General features: G+C 49.5%; 1 protein-coding gene across 1 annotated transcript in view; it reads right to left on the bottom strand.

Annotated features, from left to right (window-relative positions):
• Positions 1 to 680: 680 nt before the first annotated feature.
• The window catches only part of nphp4 (nephronophthisis 4), a 46,366-nt gene continuing 28,876 nt past the window's right edge, over positions 681 to 18,170 (bottom strand). Inside the window, exons 8-18 of the mRNA XM_077003912.1 lie at positions 17,521 to 17,726; positions 16,538 to 16,770; positions 13,379 to 13,568; positions 13,062 to 13,145; positions 10,451 to 10,610; positions 9,966 to 10,030; positions 9,659 to 9,744; positions 6,563 to 6,734; positions 5,490 to 5,669; positions 4,209 to 4,352; positions 681 to 2,839 (exon numbers count right to left, since the gene is read on the bottom strand). Coding sequence (XP_076860027.1) covers positions 2,699 to 2,839; positions 4,209 to 4,352; positions 5,490 to 5,669; positions 6,563 to 6,734; positions 9,659 to 9,744; positions 9,966 to 10,030; positions 10,451 to 10,610; positions 13,062 to 13,145; positions 13,379 to 13,568; positions 16,538 to 16,770; positions 17,521 to 17,726 — 1,661 coding nt within the window. The 3' untranslated portion in view covers positions 681 to 2,698. The remainder of the gene's footprint in view (positions 2,840 to 4,208; positions 4,353 to 5,489; positions 5,670 to 6,562; positions 6,735 to 9,658; positions 9,745 to 9,965; positions 10,031 to 10,450; positions 10,611 to 13,061; positions 13,146 to 13,378; positions 13,569 to 16,537; positions 16,771 to 17,520; positions 17,727 to 18,170) is intronic.

Below are 18,170 nucleotides of genomic sequence, written 5' to 3'. Positions count from 1 at the left end.
TTGGAGGCAGATGACATGTTTTCAGAGGCTGTGAGCGTCTTTTCCTGCTCAGTGTCCAGCGGTGCTGTGAGTCCAGTCAACCCCGACCAGCACAATCCTCTCAAACTAGAGCTGTCTAGAGTATTATAGCTAAGTATACACGCACGCACGCACGCACGCACGTCTCTGCAGCAACCCACACACGTACACGCACACATGCACACTCTCTCCACTGTACATCAACAGTGAGAAGTATTTTTATAAAGGAACAGTATTGCTGTTATAAAATGACACTAAAAGTACACATTCTATTTCTCTTTTGTAGGGGAGGGGAAGAGAGGAGAGGGGAGGGGAGGAGAGAAGAGAGGAGAGGGGAGGAGAGAAGAGAAGAGAGGAGAGGGGAGGAGAGAAGAGAAGAGAGGAGAGGGGAGGAGAGAAGAGAAGAGAGGAGAGGGGAGGAGAGAAGAGAAGAGAGGAGAGGAGAGGGGAGGAGAGAAGAGAAGAGAGGAGAGGGGATGAGAGAATAGTGTAATGGTGTGTGGCCTTAGTGCATATCATTAATGGCTATTTACCACCACTGGTTCTGAGTTTCCTGCTAGTAGTCCAGCCCAGAAACTGCTAGTTTCCTGCTAGTAGTCCAGCCCCCCCCCCCCCCCCACCCCCCCGCTACCCCCCCACCCCACCCACCCCCCCCCCCCGCGTGTGTGCAGGGCATCTAGATCAGGATACACACCACAGCCTCCATCGCCGCAGCAACAGCCCTGCTGATGGGGGCAGCGCTAACGGTGCCTTCCTGTTTAATGTCATACCTACTTACAACAAATCTCCCACGCACACACACATACACACACACACACACACACACACACACACACACACACACACACGCGCGCGCGCGCGCGCGTTCTTTCGCTAAAGCATTCCCTGACCTCAGTCAGCAGCTCTGTTTTGTAGGGCAGGTGCTGTAGACAATAACATTCAAATTTTCATGCAAAACAAAACCAAAACGAACACAGCACCAGTCAGAGAGGAGCAGCAGGGGCTTCTGGGAAGGCAGAACACAGCCAGTGTCCTCACAGTGGACCAATGCAAATAAAAGACAGGGAAGCAAAGCTTTAATATTAACTCATTTGCATCAGATTTCTTATGAATATCACACAGCTCATACTCATAATCTCACCTGCAGTGCTGGAGTAGTGTACCTGTAGTGTATCTGTTCTTTAAAGAATTGACTTCTCCTTATATACAATTTTTGTGTAGTGTATCTGAAAGAACAAATATATACCACCCTAATGGCCCATAAGAGGTAAGAAAAGGACTTTGGCAAGATTTGATGATGTCTTTCAATAAAAAAGGACATTTGCAAGCCTCAAGAACTGCTGTGAGCTAAGACCTGTAGTGTGTGCTACAGCCACGCTCCACAGACCACAGACATTCTTCCATCTGGATCATGGGTTCTTCACAAGCCCCGAGTGCTAATCTATAAAAAAACAGCGATTTATTACATTGTTTCCGCACCTTTAAAGCACGCAATGGCAGATGGACTCCAGTGCTGTCCAACGTCTTGTTATGGCACAAAACACTGGTGTAATTTGGGCCCTGTTTTATACTGACATTACACGCTTATGAATTTACAACAAGACCAAGCGTAAGCTGTCCCACGCTACGTTGTCAGCAGCCCAGCCTCGCCGCGTGTGTGTGGGGCTCAGAGCCTACAGGGTCCTGTCAGAGCGGAGTCCCGCGGTGCCCTGCTGCTGGGATCCCGTGGTGGGAGGTCCGGCGTACAGCTCAAGCGGCCCGGGGGCCATTGGTGAGCGGAGGAAGGACTCGGCCCCTGCCGAGAGACCCGATCCCTCCCGGCAGGTGCCGCCTGTCCCCGTCGGACCCGCCCGTCGAGGCAGGCTTAGCGCCGCGCTAACCGGGCAGAACATTAGCCATGACGGCTTCCGGCTGACACAGAAGACCAGCACGTCCTAATGGGACAGCACGCCAGGGATAAAGGAGGGAGTCTTTGGTTTAGGTTACAGCAAAGCTTCGTGTCTCCTAGGGAAACCATTCATCTCTATAGAGGTGGGCCTTGGGCCACAGGAAAAGACATTCAATCACAATTGACGAGAGGTTTGGTAACCCGGGGGGGACTGTGATCTCTAGAGAAAAAGTCCTTGTTCTCCATAGGAAGAAGCCAGAAACCTGCATAGAGGGTCTAGAGAGATTTCTAGAGATCAGATTTGTAATGAAAAGCACTTTCTCTATACAAGTTGTTCACAGCAGGTATTCTTCTCTGTAGAAGCTGTCCAAAGGGGAAGTACTCAGGCTCTACAGGAAGCTGCTGGTGTGGTTGTGGAAGGAGGAGAGGCAAACAGGTGGAGCAGGTGGAGGGGGCGGAGCAGGTGGAGGGGGCGGAGCAGGTGGAGGGGGCGGAGGCCCCGAACAAGCCCGGCCAGAGAGCAGCTCTTCATGGGGAAGGGTGGAGCTGCTCAGGAACGTGTGGTTGTAGTTCAGGTGCATTAGAAGTCATCACAGTTCTGCTCGACTTGCAACACCACGTGAAGTCGTATTTAAATAGTTATCAAACATCCATCGTACAAAGAGAGATTACCAAGAATGCATATCATACAAAACAAACAAAAAAACAAAACAACAAAACAGTATTTGTGAAGGGAGGTTATCTGTACAAGACGAGTGGCTGCAGTGAGGCTCCACGGTGGAGCTGCTGGCGTTATCTGTAGACAACCCTGACACAGAACGTCTCCTCGTTCTTGTCCTCCTCGTCATTGATGAAGATGAGGATCTCCTGAGTGCCGGCGGTCTGGCTGGGAGCAAAGCGCAGACCGATGCTATAGCTCTCCCCTCCCTCAATCTACACACACACACACACACACACACACACACACACACACGATACATACAGAGAAAATGATGATGTTAATGATGAAGTAAATCTCATCAATCCAGCAGGAAGTGACAGTATCCCAGTGTTACTAAAGGCAGAGACTCTCTTTCTCTCGCTGCCTCTCTGTGTATTATCTGTAATGGCTGGCTGAGATATATGGCCCGGTACTGTGGATTTATATAGTAATCTCCACAAAAGCACACACATATCGATTTTTCTTTTGTTATTTGGTGCAGCCACTAGTTTATGATGACATGGTTGTTGTTGTAGGGAAAATTTTCCAGGAGAGAAGATAATTGAAGCTGCACTATGGGGGGGGGAGCGCCTCTCTTTACGAGTTTCAGCAGTTTTATTTGCCATATAAGTGCCATTAATATGTTGTGTGTATTGCCGTGTTTCACACTATTCCGGCGGATTTCACGCTGCTCTAGTGTTTATTGCCCCAGATACGGCGGGCGAGCCTTCACATGAGACTCGCCGGGTGCCTGAGCAAATCCGTGGACGCAGTCACTGATGAAATTAACATTTCTTCCATTCGCAATATCATTTCGTTCCAGGGGAAAAATTAACTGGAGAATAATAATTTTCTGAAGCTGCAGACGAGGTTATGAAAGAAATACGGAAGTGTGACCTCTGTCACGGCTGTGGCGTGTGGGAGGAGTTAATAACGCTGAAGCCCGTTATAAACAGCTTCTAGAGCTTCTAGGGGGTGGGGCTTTGGGCAGGGACCACAGTTACTGCTCTTTTTCTATTGGCTCGTTGTCTTTTTTTTTTTTTTTGAAGTATAGTGTGTCTGCGTGGGGTTCTTAAATAACCCCTCACATCATCTCTCAAGACCTTCACACAGCATGCTGGCTCACAGGAGGAAACAACCCTGCAGCGTTAACTAAAACCAGCTTCAACAATAACGTGATAACGTGACTAATGTCATATTCTCGGTCCTCGTGTGCCACGTGTCGCCTCACTTTCCCCTTTATGAAACCGCACTTCCATTTTGGATTGCCAGAAAGACACTTCCATATCTTTCCCCATTTCTTTCCTTTATGAGTTTCCGCTGGTTTATTGGATGCATAAAGGTGCTCGGGGACGCCGGGGTTCACCGTCATGACATGCTCAGATACTGTACTTCACATATTTGCTTTTAAACTCACTTATATAGCTGAAAAACACAGGAAACTATGGAAAACAATCAAACAAAAAATGGTGCTGTGTGTAAACAGTGATAAAAGGGCTACCACCACAAGGAACCTCCTGAGGGATAAAGGAGGCCATTTGAGAGAAAGGTTGGAGGAGCTCTGTGAGGCGGGGATCTCTGGCAGCACGCGGGCTCTCGGACCTGGAAGCGTTCCTCTTTGAACTGCAGCAGGTCGGGGTGATCACAGCACAGCAGGAAGTGTCTTCTGGAGGAGTAGGGGTTGGTGAAGCCCAGCTTCTTAGTGCTGCCTCTGCCTCCGCCAACCGGCACTCGGATCTCAAACGCCTGGATATCCCACACGACACACACACACACACGACACACACGACACACACACACACACACACACACACACACACACACACACACACACACACACACACACACACACAGAGTAATGGCATTACCCACAACTGTCCACATATGGCAGGGTGTTAGCAGCCCATAAAAAGATGTGCTCATATAGCAGAACCAGAGACCTGGAGGAAGATACACAGAACTACATGATGGGAGGACTATAGAATAAGAGATGGGGGGATGGAGGGGGGAGATGGGGAGAGAGAGAGAGGAAGAGAGAGAGAGAGAGAGAAAGAGAGAGAGAGAGAGAGCACTAAAGAGACAGGGTGTTGGAGGCAGATGTACGGGGGGAAAAGCGACTGAGAGTGAATATGAGAGACTAAGTTAGAAAAGAAATGAGTGCAGGAGATGAAGAGATTTAGCAGTAAGGGAGAGCAGTGGTGAGAGACACAGGCTGCTTAAAGCAGGACTGATGTCTAAAAATACCCCGGGCACCGTTTTCTTGAGCGTGTACTAAGAGCAGGCATTCACCCCCCCACTCTGAAGTGCCTGTCAGGCAGGGGGACCAGGCCACACTAATGCCCACTCACTTATACCACGCCATGCTCCACACACCGCGCCTTCCCCATCCAATTAACTACGCGCTTTACGTAAGTGCTGCCCTGACCACAGGTCAGTGGGAGAAGAGTCTCCGTCACTAGGTTCTTCACGTCCGTGATCAAAGCCCGCGGGCTCCGCACGCTCTTCTAGAAGGAAGGCTAGTCTGCTCGACGCTGGCGTTCCCTGTCCTACTAAGTAGGGAATCAGTACCAATCAGGGAATCGGCAGCAACACAGTGATTATCAATGTGTCAGTAAAAAAAAAACTGACATCTGATGAGATTCTATTGATCCAATATACTTAGAGTACATCAGTGCGTATGGATTGTAAAACATCCGTGACCGTCCATATCATTATGGAGTAATATTTTTTCTACCGTTGCTTTGTAGGCAAAACCAAAGGTTTTCGTTGAAGCTTAATACACATTTACTCTCAACCTCATTTTCAGACTTCATCTGTAAAGTCGGTGGACTTCACACACACACGTGAGTCCAAAGCACGGCCGCCCGGCCGGTGTGTCCTTACCCGCGATACGAGCGGCTGCCTGCAGGTGGCGCTGAGGAGCCAGGCGGCCACCAGCTGCCGCGTGTCCGCGTCCACGGCGGTGACGTAGCGGAAGGATGCCCCGCAGCGCAGTAGCCGCACCCCCAGACGGACGTCCTGCACGGCCAGGGCGGGGAGCGCGAACACCTCGGCCGGGTCCACCTGAACGGGACACACACAGGTGCTGCATGGGTTTATCAGAACCGCACACGTCCCGGTCCGTGCCAGGGTAATGCCAGTAGAGACGCGTCTATTTCACGACGACTGTTTGACGCCGGGTCTATGGCGTCAGGGTTCAACCTGCTTCCTATTAGAAATGTCATTAGACATAAAAGCTTCTGAATGTCTACACTGCTTGTGAAACAAAACAGGAAATACCCCTGCACGATCGTGCACCTACTGTACATCATGCACTCATGGCATTGATCCAAAGCTATTAGCCAGTAGAAAACAACCTTCTGTAGGCCTCTAATTAAGTGGAATGTGTACATGAATATGAGTTTATTAATCAAAGGAAGAACAGCAGGACTCCCGCGGTGCCGTGATAATGGGAACCTCTTCTGCAGTGGGCAGAAATGTGCACAGTGGCCCTTCCAGTGGGAGTGCAGTGACTGGTCAGTGTTGGTCACACTGCACATGCTGCACAGATCAGAGGGAGCTTGGCAGGGCTGATAGGGGTGGGGCGGGGCTCTGGGTGGCATGGGGCGGGGCTCTGGGTGGCCCGAGCTGTATGTTAGCAGGCTTTCATTTAGCATTCAGGCTAATCCTAACCTCACATCTAAAATAAGCCCCTAGATCAGTCACAGCACTGGCTTCTGGGCTGATTTAAGTGGCGTTGTCTGTTGCTATTTTAATGCCTTCCTTCTCTTCTTGCCTTATTCTGTCAGTCTCTCTCAGCGAGGCAGCACACTTGTCCAAAGTGAAATGAACTGATGCCACCTTCAGCTTTTGGAGAGAAATCAGACCCCTTCCAGACGATCATCAGGAGCAGATCCCAAATGACGCGTCGGGGTTTAGCACGCCCTGCCGTTGCCCTTTGACCCTGCGGCGGGTACCTGCAGCTCCAGGGGGTGGGAGGTGAAGCACTGGACCTTGCGGATGGTCTGTGTGCCCCGTAGCACCAGCGAGTGCCAACTCCGCGTGCCACACACACAGCTCACGTCCAGCCTCTGCAGGTAGTGCACATACACCTGCCAGGTCTGAGCAGGGGAGGCAAGCCAGGGGTCCCTGCCACACACACACACACACACACACACACACACACACACACACACACACACACACACACACACACACACACACACACACTTTAATATAGGTTATTTGTTATATATGTATAACATTATATACAGATGTGAGGAGGAGCCCAGGTGAGTGAGTGCAGTGTGGTAGGAGACGCAGCCATATTCAATATTGTAGTGAAACACAAACAGTGATTCACACAGCAAAGTGCTGCTTGCACAGCTGACGAACGACCTCTGTCCAAAATTTATGTTTCTCTGTTTCTCTGGGATCCTTGTGTACTTCACTACTATATTTAATACATCTCTCTCTCTCTTTACACACACACACACACACACACACACACACACACACACACACACACACACACACAGATTAGGAGGCAGGGAGTCAGAAGGCATTTTTTATCTCAGAGAAGAAGCGAGGGTTACCCAGAAATAATGCAAACTCATAAATCATGTATGTTGGATCATGGATGTTGCTCAGAAGAGGTGCCAAAGAGCCCAAACGATGACCATTACACGTCCAGACTGGAGCCCCACAAGCTCTCCGCTCTTTCCCACTCTGCATTTAGTCAGATGCAAATCACCAGCGATGCTTTGAAATATCAGTTGACTCTATTTCATGTCAAAGTTAGCAAGTTCTCAAAGCTAAATGTTCTCAGAATGTTTCTCCTCAAAGCTCACACGTGCTTTATGGCACACTGAAGACTGAAAAATCTCTCTCTCTCTCTCTCTCTCTCTCTCTCACACACACACACACACACACGCTCAATATTAATCTTATTACAAGTATTTACACAATTTGTGAAAATTAACTTCCTGACACTAAACACACATCAAGAGCACATTGCTAATTTCCAGCAAAATTCAAGGTGTCTCAGACATACTATTGATTATAATTAATTTGTATTTACACTGTTGCACAATAGTACTGTATTCTTCTTTGGCTCTGGATCCAAAGCAGTGTGATGTGTGTGTGATGGGTGCATTATGAAATCATGCTATTTATTCCATTTCGCTGATTATTGACTCAGAAACGCTGGGCGCTGATTTGGATGAATAAATGAATATTGCGGCATGATGCAATCAGAGAGCAAATGAGAAATCTTGATTAAGCAAATGACATTAATCACACAAGAAGAGATTAATCAAGGAATGATCAGTTAAACATATGCACTCACACACGCGCACACGCGTGTACGCCTCCATACATACCCACCCACACCCGCACACACACATATACATATACAGTTGTGATCAAATTTATTCAACCCCCAATGCTGCGAAGGGTTTTATGGAATTCAGTGCACATTTGTAATTGTGTTCATAATGAAATCTTACAAGGACTTGTTAAAGAACTAAATGCAACTAAGATAGCATCAATTTTTTTTGTCATAAAGTATTAAATGGCCTTTTTGTGATTTCTTCATTGACACAATTATTCAACCCCTTTACGACTACCACTCCTAAGAACAGAGGTTCATTCCAGTGTTTTCCATCAGGTATTGAAAACATCTGTGGATGTCAACGAGCAGCAATCAAGCATGATAAGCACCAATTAGGCAGATTTAAAAGGACTGTGATACTCAGCTCCTTCTAGACATCTACTGGTGTGTTTCCAAGCATGGTGAAGGCAAGAGAATGGTCCCAGAAGACAAGAGAAGAGGTTATTGCTCTTCACAAGAATGGCAATGGATATAAAAAGATTGCGAAGTTGTTAAATATTCCAAGAGACACTATCGGAAGTATCATTCGCAAGTTCAAGTTAAAGGGCACAGTGGAAACGTTACCTGGTCGTGGCAGAAAGAAGATCCTGACCGCGACTGCTGTGCGCTACCTGAAGCGTAATGTGGAGAAAAATCCCCGCGTGACTGCTAAGGAACTGAAAAAAGACCTGTCAGATGTGGGCATTGAAGTTTCAGCTCAGACAATAAGGCGCGCACTGCATAACGAAGACCTCCATGCCAGAACGCCCAGACGCACCCCCTTGCTGACTCCAAAGAACAAGAAAAGTCGACTGCAGTATGCCAAAAGTCATGTGGACAAGCCACAAAGGTTTTGGGACAGTGTACTGTGGTCAGATGAAACTAAATTAGAACTGTTTGGGACAATGGACCAGCGCTATGTTTGGAGAAGGAAGAACCAGGCTTATGAACAAAAGAACACCTTGCCTACTGTGAAGCATGGCGGGGGGTCAATTATGCTTTGGGGCTGTTTTGCTTCTAATGGTACAGGAAAGCTTCAACGTGTGCAGGGTACCATGAATTCCCTTCAGTACCAGGAGATCTTGGAGGAAAATGTGATGGAGTCAGTCACAAACCTGCGGCTTGGGAGACGTTGGACCTTCCAACAGGACAATGATCCGAAGCACACATCCAAGTCCACTAGAGCATGGTTGAACATGAAAGGCTGGAACATTCTAGAGTGGCCATCGCAATCACCAGACTTAAATCCAATTGAGAACCTCTGGTGGGACCTAAAGAAGGCAGTTGCAGTGCGCAAGCCTAAGAATGTGACTGAACTGGAGGCTTTTGCCCATGAAGAATGGGCTAAGATACCCATAGGTCGCTGCAAGACACTTGTGTCAAGCTATGCTTCACGCTTGAAAGCTGTCATAACTGGAAAAGGATGTTGTACTAAGTACTAAAAAATAATGTCACTAGGGGGTTGAATAAAACTGATAATGATGTGAGCACAGTAAAGACATTTGTGGTTATTCCATCATAAATATTATGTTATGTTTGTCTAATTTATAAGTGCCTCTTTGATATAATTGTAAATAAGATGACTGAAATGATCAAAATCAATGTCAAACTGGCCAAAACACTTTATTTCAGTGGGGGTTGAATAAATTTGATCACAACTGTATGCTCACACACCCAGGAGATGGTGGAGAAGTGTACATACATGAACACAGTGATGAAGAATTTCTTGATCTGTGGGCTGGGACACCCAGGAACCTTTAGGTAAATGTCGTAAGGCTCTCCTGGTGCCTGCGGTTCATTAAAACACATCCACATTCACAAAGATTTCATTTCTTATATTCATTTATTTAACTGCATCATTTGTGAAAGACAACCAACATGCAACCAACGAAAGGAAAGAACAGAGAAGAGGAGCTCAAAGTGGCAGACACTTGACTGGAGAAGCACTTCCTCTCAATCTCTGCTTTGACTGGCTGATTGCTGGGGGATGCAAATCGTGATTGGCTCACCGTGTTGGAGGCGTGGCAGATGACATTGGGGTCGCTGCTGCGCACATGGAGGCTGGCGTGGCCATCTGTGGGCGTCAGCGAGAGGAGACAGGGGACAAATGGGGTCTTTAGATCAGAGAACGCAGACAGGGTTGGACTGTACGTGTGAGTGTGTGTGTGTGTGTGTGTGTACGTGTGTGTACGAGTGTGTGTGTACGTGTTTGTGTGTGTGTGTGTGTACGTACGTACGTGTGTGTGTGTGAACGTGTGTGTGTGTGTGAACGTGTGTGTGTGTGTGTGTGTGTGTGTGTGAACGTGTGTGTGTGTGTGTGTGAGTGTGTGTGTGAACGTGTGTGTGTGTGTGTGAACGTGTGTGTGTGTGTGTGTGTGTGTGTGTGTGTGTGAACGTGTGTGTACGTGTGTGTGTGTGTGTGTGTGTGTGTGTGTGTGTGTGTGTGTGTGTGTGTGAGAGTAGCAGAGGTTGTCAGGGTGATAATGAGCAGCACCTGCCCTGCTGACTGTGTCAGGAGGAAGCCGGATGGCTTTCTTAAGGAAGTTGAGCTCGGGCTGGTAGAAGCGGAAGGTCTGGTCCACCACGTGGGGTGTGGGCTCCACCCTCACTCGGCACACCGCCAGGGGCTGCCCGTCCTCCGCCCGGAAGACGGCCTGTGGGCACACAGCGGGTGACGACCCCTGAGATGAAGAGCATGTGTAAAAACAGCGGCCTCCTCCTCCATCACTCGCCCATCCCGCCGTCTGACGGCCGAGCTGAGAGGACCGCGCACGGCGTAACGAGGGCGTGGCAGACGGGACAAGGGTGGAGAGGGTGGAGTCCACCTCCGTCAGCTTGGGGCGGCACATCTGACACGTCCCAAGATGCTGTTAGCTTGTGTGCGGCCGCACGTGACCCGGACTAGCCTGAGAGTGGCTTGGGAGTATGGGCATGTAAGTGTGTGTGTGTATGAGTCACGTTTGCGAGTGTGTGCACGCATGTGTGTGTGTGTACGCATGTGTGTGTGTCAGCAGCGCTGCAGAACTCTAGGCTACATATGGCAGCTCAAGCCTGCAGACTCAACCACAAAAGTCCACAAACACACACACACAAACAAACAAACAGGCACAAACATACTACAAATAAGTCATGGTCACTTGAGGGCCGAGACCTCTCTCTCTCTCTCTCTCTCTCTAGCTCTCTCTCTCTCGCTCTCTCCCTCTCTCTCTCTCTCTCTCTCTCTCTCTCTCTCTCCCTCTCTCTCTCTAGCTCTCTGTAGTATTAAAGTATAACTAGCATGTCATCACAGCCACAGCAGTGTGCAGTTCACGAACATGACAGTCCTCCTGAGCTGCGAGATACACACATACATGACAGCGCAGGACGACACACATGTACACAGCTTGAACCTGTCCACTGGGCCACGGTCTGGTAGCCCCATCAGACGTGAGGAGCACCACGTTGGACGTCTGGTCAGGCTAAAGGCCGGTTTTAGCTAATTCCACGACAAGGTGGTTAGTTGGAAGAAGAAAAGAAGGAGAAGGGGGTGTGGAGGAGGGGCAGAGCGACCGGGCTTGGTTACCGCGGGAACAGACTGGGATGCGCCGGCAGCCAGACAGCCGTGAGCGCGGTGATCAAACGTGCCTTCGAGTGTGTTTTGCATTCGGCTGGTGTTGACAGGAAAGAGGCAGCGCAAATCACCCAGCTCAGCACACGCCACATACAAAACACCCCCAGATTAGGAGCACAGCTCCGGGATAACGCGCGCGGATCGGCGCCGGCCCCAGACACCCGGCAATAAAAAGCTCAACGGGTCCGCAAACAAGCGGCGGCGTGTTTGAGACGTGTGGAGCGTGTGGAGCCTACCAGCTCAGGATTGCTGTGCGTTTCAGAGCATCAGGACTGATCTGGGATCAGTTCTACCCTCTCATATCCCCCACTCTTTTATTTTTTTTACATTTACTTATTTTTATGTGAATGCATCTATGGTATTACGCAATGTTGTGCATGTACGCTCTGGAGATTAGAAAAGTGTTATATAATGTAAGCTTATCTGGATAATTCTCATCATTATTGTGATTGGTGGTTTTATTATTATCGTGTCTCCATTACGGTGGATCTGTTTATTGGGAGCGAGTGCTCCCCTGCTGGGGTCTGCACCATCGCACCCCCCCCCGGCCCTGTGTGTACTTGTTTACTGTGGCGCATGAGTGCCAAGACGTTTTATTTTTTTTTTATGTGCTTTTTTGGAAACCTTGTATCAAAAGCACATCACTTCCACTGCGCCGAGGACCACTGAAGAGGCACAAAAGGTCGTGTGGAGGTCAACGGCCGGCCAGCCGGTCCCGCACCCGCCGGCCAGCAGGTGCCGTGCCCTGGGACGCCTCGAGCTCACCTCACACAGCCAACTCTTCAGCTGGCCAGCGTTAATCAAAGCCCGGGCAGCGTGCCTATTACAGCCGCACACCACACAAGACAGAGGGATCTACTGAGCGCGCTCTGTCGGACAGCCACGCCCATTCCCGTCACACTGGATTAATGGTACGGCAAAGGAGATGCAGCAGAGAACCGGAATAAATTCTCCACCTCAAAACGGCAGTCTCGCGCATCCGGGCTCCCCGAGTGATTTAATTTTTGGTGTTTATTCCGATTCATAAGTAGAAATAAACAGATAAATAGCTAGATGGACAGAAAACAGGACTGCTTGAAAGTGTGGACCATTTTCAGGAGATTTCATGGCCAATACTGATTCTCTAATTGAGTTAATGATCACGCAGCAGAGAAAATGTGAGTCTGGTGTGTACAGTGGGGCGGCAGCACTCTGCTAAATCAAACATGTAATTACCAACATGAGCACTAATGTGTAAACAGAGGACATTAATATCGGTCTGCTTACAGGTTTATGACATTCAAAAGGTAATAACTCAAAACAGAATGTGTTTAGAGTTCTTAGACTGTTGATTAAAGGTTATCATCTTCTGCGCTTGTACCATATGTCTTGTGCAGTTGATGAAAGTGCCCTGAATAACTGCTTTCACCTACCCTGATGTTCTGTAAGTACTTGAATTGGTGGTAGAACGCCATGACAGGACGCCATGACAGGCAGCTAGGATCACAGCTCTTACCTTGATGGACTTGGACAGAATTGTGTTGGACTGCTGTTTGTAAGAAAACTGTGCACTTTCAGCGTTCTTCAAACTGCCCATGTCCTGCAAGATCAAAAAGCCATTAACTTGACAGCACGATCTCTCCAGCACTTAAAAGGAACAGTCAACGAAATAACAAACCGCACGCAAACACAGTGATTGAGGGGGTGGGGATTGGGGGGGGGGGGGGGGGGGGGGGGGCAGGAGCCACAGGCCCAGCCACCTCTAGGAGAGAGTGAGACGGTCTGAGAGAGAGATGAGCTTACCTGAGAAATCTCATGGGGTGGGTGACTTACCTTGGAGGGCCAGGTGTGGCCGGAGAGAAAGGTCTGGTACTTGAGGGGGATGTGGATGCTTTCTTTGGGCCTCAGGTACACCTGCGGAGCGGAGCCACTCCCTTTCAGGTGAAACATCTCTGCCTCCAATGGCGTGGAGGTCTTAGTCAGGTCCTTAAAATACCTCCACTCCTCAGCCTTCACTATGACACTGTAGTCAAGGAGAGAGAGAGAAGAGAAGACCATCTCGAGGTCTTTCTGGAACTGTCCAGCACCTCCTGAAGCCAGCAGTGTGCAGTGTGTTCTCAGACAGCCGGGCGAGAGTAATCTCTCCAGTTCTATAGAGAGGGAATTTCAGGCAACGCGTGGTAAAAAGATAACATGTAGTGAGTATAAAATATTGCTTTCTCTTTCACTGTGAAGATTTCATGCACAAATATCTGAAGGAAAAAGGGAGCTTTAGACATCAAAGGCTGCACCTCGGGCATCGGTGAAGCGAATATTCTCAATAGATGATCAAAAAAGAAATTTGCGGTTTCAAAACTCTGGCTTATGTGTGCAGGAGGCAGACTTGAAATTGAGTCTCGTCAAATTTTATCCTCTTCTGTCCCGTAACACCCAGCACTAAAGGCGGTATGCTACTCGAGCGCGCGCACACACACACACACACACACGCACACACACACGCACACGCACACACACACACACACACACACACACACACACACACACACTCCCAAGAAGATTTCAAAGCGTGAAGGCTTTTTACGCAAACAAAAGAGCAGACAGGAGGCGGAGCCAGGCAGTAGTGGATGACCTTTGCACTCTAGGTCAGGGCCAAAATCACACATTTTGCCGTATATACGTCTACACACCTAGTTTTTTCTGCAGTGTTTATTTATTACAAGTTGTACAATCTGTTCATCTTTGGCTTGTAATCCTGAAGACCTTCTTGAGGCCTCAGTGTCCAGAGAGAGAGAGAGAGAGAGAGACATATTGGACGTCTGGACTTCTCTCCACTCAGCAGAGAAGTGGACATGTGTAAGGTCTCCAGTTACACTGCTGGGTCCGACACTCTGACACACACCAGCACACCTCCACTATATCAGACTGATGTCGGGTTAAGAACGGTCCGTCACCCAAATAATACCCTGTCAGCAGTCGGTCCGTGAGCGGAACGAGGCGTGTTGAGGGAGGGAAAACCTGTGACTTTGTTGGGCGGTGGGGCACCAGGCTTCCTGCCTTCCTCCACCACTCTCTAATGTACCCCACCCCACGGGGGAAAAAATGGCTGTAAATATTCTCCAAAGCTCGGCATGTCGTGCTGACCAACACACAGGGGTACGTCATGTCTGGAGTCTCTCCACTCCACTCCACACTGAAGTGTGTCAGAGGGCATTCACCCATATTAGCCCTGCAGGGTCTGCCTCAAACTCACACACCTGTCCTGGGGCTTCTATTCGACTGGCACTCTGTCCTCTGCTACAGTGCAGTGACCACGGCCTGACCAGACCAGCGCAGTCTGACTGTCGCAGTAGCCAAGGCGAAGCTTTTCATGACTGGAAGACTGATGGTTTTTGTGAACTGTTAATTACTGATTTGGATCATTGGGACTCATCGTCTTCTACTGGGATTGGAGAATTCGGGCACTACAAACTGGGCGAATGGGTCACACCATGCAGCAAACGTGCTAGACGCGTTTATGCCAGGCGACTCTGTCTGTCGTGAGCGCTGTGAGGGTTAAACTCGGCTCTGTTCTTGGGCGTCGTGTCTTATTAGCTGTGTCAGCGCTGACCTGGTTTTGGTTTTGCGTGCCCATCCGGCAAACACTCCCATTAAAGCTCCTGACGATGCAGACGCAGTCATGCCATAACTGACAAAAGTGCATCCCAGTCAAAACACACTTCAATCCAGACACAACACCCCGCATCCCAGTCAAAACACACTTCAATCCAGACACAACACCCCGCATCCCAGTCAAAACACACTTCAATCCAGACACAACACCCCGCATCCCAGTCAAAACACACTTCAATCCAGACACAACACCCCACATCCCAGTCAAAACACACTTCAATCCAGACACAACACCCCGCATCCCAGTCAAAACACACTTCAATCCAGACACAACACCCCGCATCCCAGTCAAAACACACTTCAATCCAGACACAACACCCCGCATCCCAGTCAAAACACACTTAAATCCAGACACAACACCCCGCATCCCAGTCAAAACACACTTCAATCCAGACACAACACCCCGCATCCCAGTCAAAACACACTTCAATCCAGACACAACACCCCGCATCCCAGTCTCAAGACGGAGAGCGGGGGCCTTTGAACAACAGCTCCATGTTTGTACGGCAGGCGGGAGGTCTGAACACGATGGTCTGGCCTCATTTCAGGCTCCCCAGCCGCCACTAGCACATTACAAAAACAACAACATGAACATCATGAATGCTTAATAAAAGGCCAGGAGAGACTGCACTGTCCGCCGAGCCCCACTCGTCTCCCTCTGTTTCTTTATGATGATAATAGATGTGGGTGCAGAGGGCGCAGGAGAACTCATTCCACATGTGCCTGCCTGAGCGTGTGTGTGTGTGTGTGTTCTGATTACTGGCAGAGACACGGGGAATGTGATCAGTGGCGTGACACGTTCTCTATCTTCAACACCGCACTGGCGACCCTCGCCATTACTGAGTGATCTGATTACTGCTCCTTCTGCCACCGCTCAGCTCACGAGTCGTTAATCCGGGCCGACGCTCTCGGTTCACCGAGCCCCTCTCCCAGACGCACCCTCTCCCAGACGCACCGAGCCCCTCTCCCAGACGCACCCTCTCCCAGACGCACCGAGCCCCTCTCCCAGACGCACCCTCTCCCAGACGCACCGAGCCCCTCTCCCAGACACAGGCGCTAACTAGCCGCGAATGACGGAGCTAGAAGGTTGATAAGAGGGCGCTAGCAGCAGACGCCAGCCCCCATTACCCACGATGCACCACCTCTGCATACTGGAGGAGAGTGCTGGTTTTTTTACCCTCTGACACAGTTAGCTCAATGATGGGAATAAGGCCACACCAGGACCGGAGCTGCATGCAGGGCCAAAACAGATCAAATGCTCACAAGAGTGTGACTGGGAGTGTGTGTGTGTGTGTGTGTGTGTGGGGGGGGGACATATCCCACCTGAGTTCCGGGTCATCACACTCGATGGTGACCGTCTGCGGAACGTTGAATGGGTTCTTGAGCACGAACTCGAAGAACTCTGCGGTGGCCAAGGTGGCGTAGATGGTGTGTGTGGTGGTGATGGCCTGACTCAGCATGGCGGAGATGCCCTCTGCCTTACAGCGCTCGCGATACACCTCGATCACACGCAGGTCATTAGTGTGTTGCAGCCGGTCCTCTCTCCTCCTATGGGGCTGGACAGGGAGAGAGAGGGGGAGGGAGAGAGAGAGAGAGGGAGGAAGAGAGAGAGGGAGGGAGAGAGGGAGAGGGGGAGAGAGAGAGGGGAGGAGGGAAAGAATAAGGAATAAGAGAAAGAAAGGAAAAGAAAGGAAGGGAGTGGGGGGAAGAGAAAGAGGTTCATGGTAACCCTAAAGCGATCAGAGCAAGTGAAGAAGCAGGCAAATTAAATACTAACCAGACAGCTCATATTTTTAATACGCTGTATTTGGTGACAAACGACTTGAGAACATAAACCTAGAAAAAGCCTAAACAAAGACAAACACACGAGGCACTGATCAAACTAGCACACTCGAAACAACATCTTTACCACTTCTTAAAGGCCAATGAATTGGTGTGGATTTGAGAGCAGTGCTTAGTAGAGCACAGCTCAGGACAGAGAGAGAGAGAGAGAGAGAGAGAGAGAGAGAGAGAGAGAGAGAGAGAGAGAGAGAGGGAGAGAGATTAGTTTAGATTAGTCAGCATTCACAGATTCAAATGTGTGGGTTTAGTGAATAGCCAAGCTCAGGCTGGCGTTTCCATGTCTAGCTGAAGAGAGAGGGAGACTATGGACAGTGAAGATAAAGAGTGGGTGGTTGTACTGTTGAAGCAGCACACTGCTGTGAACCCATTATGAAGGATGTCTTCTCATTCTCACTATAGAGTTCACTTCAAAATGTGTTTTATCTTCAGCACCTCCGAACCATTTCTCTCTCTCTCTCTCTCACCATGGTTGTTTTGTCTTGTCCGGTGGGCGTGGTGTTCTCGTGCTGACGGACAGCTGCCATCCTTTCGCTCTTACGCTGACGTACTTCCTCTGTCTCACCCCGCCCGTGTAACAGGGCTCCACCCACTTCTCTCATCCGACTCTGTAATAGGCTGGCGAGCTCGCCATCAATCTCTGGAAGCCGCTGTGCCCGCCTCACGTTCCTTGCTGCAAAACACACACGCACACACCGGCATGCACGCACACACGCACACACCGGCATGCACGCACGCACACACACACACACACACACACACACACACACACACACACACACACACACACACACACAGAGACACTATAAAGTGATCATATACACACCAAGCTCTGCCAACTTGCTAAAGAGATTCTGACAGGTAAGAGTATTTGGGAGCAGCCTGCTCCCTTGAGAAGCTCCGCCTCCTCTCCAGACGTGTTGTTGTTGAGTCACACACACTCAGCTCTCCCGGAAACACCACAGATGAGGACGGAAAACAGCTCAAAGAGTACAAATCCTTCATTTCAAACGGAAAGTAAAAATCTTCAATCAACAGCAGATCCTTGAAGGCTGACACAAACAGAGTGGGCTAAGGGGCTAGGAGGCTGGTGTATTAAGGGCTCCAATCACTTACT

This window comes from Brachyhypopomus gauderio, chromosome 4, assembly GCF_052324685.1.
Source record: "Brachyhypopomus gauderio isolate BG-103 chromosome 4, BGAUD_0.2, whole genome shotgun sequence".
NCBI lineage: Eukaryota > Metazoa > Chordata > Actinopteri > Gymnotiformes > Hypopomidae > Brachyhypopomus > Brachyhypopomus gauderio.
This window is presented reverse-complemented; position numbering and strand designations above follow the sequence as displayed.